This window comes from Orycteropus afer, unplaced genomic scaffold (assembly GCF_000298275.1).
Source record: "Orycteropus afer afer isolate SDZICR_OR568_19922 unplaced genomic scaffold, OryAfe1.0 scaffold00181, whole genome shotgun sequence".
Lineage (NCBI taxonomy): Eukaryota > Metazoa > Chordata > Mammalia > Tubulidentata > Orycteropodidae > Orycteropus > Orycteropus afer.
In genome coordinates this window covers 2,434,335-2,438,515 of record NW_006921768.1, presented here as the reverse complement: position 1 = coordinate 2,438,515, position 4,181 = coordinate 2,434,335, and the positions used below count along the sequence as shown (strand labels likewise).

At 36.7% G+C, this 4,181-nt stretch overlaps 1 protein-coding gene across 1 annotated transcript in view; it reads right to left on the bottom strand.

The window, feature by feature from the left end:
• Positions 1 to 2,929: 2,929 nt before the first annotated feature.
• Positions 2,930 to 4,181, bottom strand: part of EYA1 (EYA transcriptional coactivator and phosphatase 1) — a 218,485-nt gene continuing 217,233 nt past the window's right edge. The window contains exon 17 of the mRNA XM_007947336.2: positions 2,930 to 3,010. Within this exon, the coding sequence (XP_007945527.1) occupies positions 2,930 to 3,010 (81 nt within the window). The remainder of the gene's footprint in view (positions 3,011 to 4,181) is intronic.

Below are 4,181 nucleotides of genomic sequence, written 5' to 3'. Positions count from 1 at the left end.
ACCTTCCTTCTGAGGAGTGGCTGGTGGGTTTGAACCGCCAGCCTTCTGGTTAGCAGTCAAGTGCCTTAGCCACTATGCTACCAGAGTATAACAAAATGAAAGACAAGTGATGGGGGATGGAAGGTAGACACTGTATTTTGAGGCTCTAGAAAGCCAGGTGAGAAATATGTGCTGGAATCTAGGGTGAAGGAAAAGCCCTTTACCTTAGGCTGAGGAGGTCATGTCAGAAGCAGTACTTCAGAAAATTGATTTGTTGAAGGTATAGCCCCTATTTTGCCTTCTGTCCATACCTTCTTTACCTGATACCTAAATACCTCTTGCTAAAGGCTTCCTTCCTTCCAACCTTTGGCATTTTAAGGATACTCGAGCACTCTGAGATACTTCAGTGCTCACCCCATTTGGCCGTATATGTGCATGTGAAAACTAAACATCATGGGCCTGATAAATGAGTTAGAACATTGCAAGTCTGATTTTCACGTTTGTGTGAATCTTGTGCTTCTAAGATTAATTCCCAGGAGGACACATATTGTGCTGTTTTATAGCTTTCTGTCAATGATTAACATGGCCAAATTTTGGAGGCATATGTTGTGGGCATTCTATGTAGATGAAACTGTTTTATATCGCTGTCCCTTGGGTATTTAAGTGGCTGAATCTATGCTCTGTTGGCCAGGATATTTTATGCTGAATTCTGTTCCATAGTAGATAAATGTGAGTGAGGCTCCAGGTTATATAGTTGTGGGGGGTGTAAAGAAAGAGTTTTTCCACTCATCTGTCCTGATGGTGATCAAAGAAACAGCTGTTATACTCTTCTAGTTTAGTCTCCTAAAGGACTGATAAAGCCATCACTGCAATTACTTCATACAACTTCCTTCTTCTGGACTATGAGCTTTCTAATGGAACCAAGATCCTGCTATTTCATCCAAGCAAGAGAGGGCGAAAACAAAAATATACAGATACTCAAGGAGCCAGCAGTACTTCACAAATCAATTTTATTAATTTAAACACAAAATTAATGAAGAAAAATTCTGTACACAATTGTGGACACAACACCCCTTTTATACAGTAAGGCCAAGAAAAACTGTCTTTTCCGTTTGCAGGTACAAAGTCATAGAAAGAAAAGGTTCAAAAACTGACCTTGTGTTTGCTTCAAGCAAAAAAAAAAAAAAAAAAAAGCTAATCCAGTTGTTAATTTAAACAATTTGGAGAATTCACAAATGACCAGTTCTAGCAGCAATGTGAAACTTCAGAAAAGGATGGAGTAGCTCTTAAGCTACTTTGGGTAGCTGAGTCAGAGCTGGTGATTTTTTTTTTTTTTTTCTAACCAGCATATTAAAGAAAAGTTCAAAAATAACTTCATGACAGTGGGAGGCTTTAGCAGAGAGAAACTAGTGTCCGGACGAATGGAATACTCTTGTGTAGACCTTTCGTATGGTGTGATGAAGGTGATCATTTTCTTTTCCCCCCAGATTTTTGCTTAGTGGTGGAGTTTTCTCTTGGTAGCAATAGCTATGCCAAGTCCACTGCTGGCAATGCACTTTCCTCAGTGAGGGAGAGAAGAGGAGAAAAGGAGACAGACAGAAAATATGACTGTAGGGAATAATTCAAATTTTTGCTGATTTCCAGATATATCTGGAAATTTCCTCCTTTATCTAAAAGAAAAAGAAAAAAAAATGCACACACTAAAATAGTTCTGAGCACATGAAAACCTTTCTTTGCTAGTCTCCAATCCATGAACCTTTTTATTAATAAAATATATCTATCATCTACATTCCTTCTGTGGGAAGAAACCTTTGAATAATCATTTTATTTCAAGTAGTTACATATACTACATTAGTGTGGAAAATGAAAAAGTGAGGGGGTAAGGAGACCTTGCTTTTCCCAAAATTATTTAAGAAACTATCGTGTTCTTTATCAAGGTCCTCCTAACAGCATTTAAAGAAAAAAAAAAAAAAATTAGAACTGACAGGAAAAAAATCAAAATCCTCATTGACACTTGACATCCATGCTTTTGGTCTTGACAACATTTTCTTAAAAAAAAAGACATTTCCATTATCTACATATTTATACCCAATACTTCAGCAAGGCACTGCACATGGAACCTGTGCATATGTTGCCTCATACCTTTCAGTATCATTTCCCTAAACAATATGTAAAAGAATCATCCATTATTACAAATTTACACCAAAAATTCTTTCTGTACATGATTGTCTCAGTGATGTACATATTATATGTTTAAATTAGACATAGTTTAAACTACTTTGCAATGTGCTAAAAATTAAAAGTACTTGCTGTGTCGTGAGGCAAAGGCCATTAATCGCTTATTTCTTATGCTATTGTCACTTCCATTATTTGATGTCCAAATCTGTTCAGGTGAACTGTGTGGTATATGAACTATACCTCAGTAAAACTATTTTTTTTTTTTAAAAAGGTCTGTTCATAAATAAGTAGAGATGTACAGATTACCCTGCATATGAGACACTAAAAAGTAAACCTTCTTTACAAGAAAATGACTCCACTGGTATTCAGGACAAGCGTTGCAGTCTTTGTTGTGCAATCAAGTTTGATGTATTGAAGAAGCTGTTTATGTCACATTGAAGTTGCTAAAAATTTAAGCGTTTGCAGGTCCTTTCTTCACAGGTTTGAACCATGTAGTTAATGTGGCAAAGACACATTACATTGTGTTAGAACATTCTCATGGCTTGTTTTCATTGGATTCACAGTACTAGAGTCCTGGAGTCAACAGCTGTTCTGAAGAAATAGACATGGTCCTCCATTTGCCACAAGGGCAAGAGGTCAAGACCAACAGCAGCTGTGTGTCAATATGTTGAAATTGCTAAGTTCTGTCGTCCAGTGCTGACACGAGACTCAGGCATGCTGGATTTGTCCCTGGTCACAGGGCGGTCGTGGGGTTTCAAAGTGCTAGTGGCTGTTACAGGTACTCCAACTCCAATGCGTGATGTAGGGCCATGAGGTCCGAGTGACTGGAGATCCTCCAGAAAGGCATGGCATGCTGTGAAGGGGCAGACACACAGTGAGGAAAGAGAATGCTCCCACACAAACCCTTAAAAGGCTTGCTGAAAATCCACCACACCATCTACCCTTTTCTTCAGTATTGTAAAAACTGCCAGCTAACATCTTCACATCACATCTGTTTTAAACAAAAACTCAAACTTAATCCTCCCCTAAGAATACTGGACTGAATTTTAAAATGTAATCTGGGTCTGTTTCTTTTAAGAAGGTGATGGATATTTTAACTAGATCTATACTGTGACATGAATGCCAATTCCAAGTTTAAAATAAAACACAATTATGAATGAAGCTTTGCTGAAACTAGTGGCCTTCTAAAACATGTATCCGGTGTTAAGGCTGAAAGTTTAAAAAGCTCATGTTTTAGAAGAGTTCAAGCAGTTGTCCTTAGTTGGTACTATTTTACATTTTTTCAAAATTGTATCTTGCTTATATATGAAGCAACTTTTCTACAATTATTTTCATTTCTTATATCGATCTTGAAATGGTTTTACCACATGGAAAAAAATTAAAATTAAATGAAGGTTCCTAAGTTTTCTTTGTTTTGTAGTTATTTAAACAATCAATCTAAAACTCTGGAGCTTAAATAATGGAAATGTTTGTGAAACACCTAAATAAACCAGAGACAGGAAAAACAGGAAAAGAAAGAGAAGTTACCTCATCAATGAAAGGTGAAAACATGATTATAAAGTTTGACTGTTCAAAATCACTATAGTAAGTACTTATGTCAGAGATCCTATTTAGCCATGAGAAACAGATTTTTTTTTTTTTTTTGTTAAAAAAAAGAAATAAATTGGAGCCCAGACTATAATAATTTGCAACTATAGTTATGGGAATTGGAGAAAATTTCAGCCTAGAATTTGGCATGACAGCAAACAGTTCAGCTAAGTGGATTTGGGGTAGACTGTATATGCAGGTTACAGTGGAAGCATAACTTAGATCACATACTGGGAATGCAAATTATTAAACTAGTTTTTTTTTTTAACCTCAAGTTATCTGCTAAAATTATATATCAAATGTATACCTTCTTGGACTCTGTATTTTGGGTTACCTATATATTTTTGCAGGAGCTCTGGTAGCATAGTGCCTAAGGCACTTGACTGCTAACCAGAAGGCTGGCGGTTCAAACCCACCAGCCACTCCTCGGAAGGAAG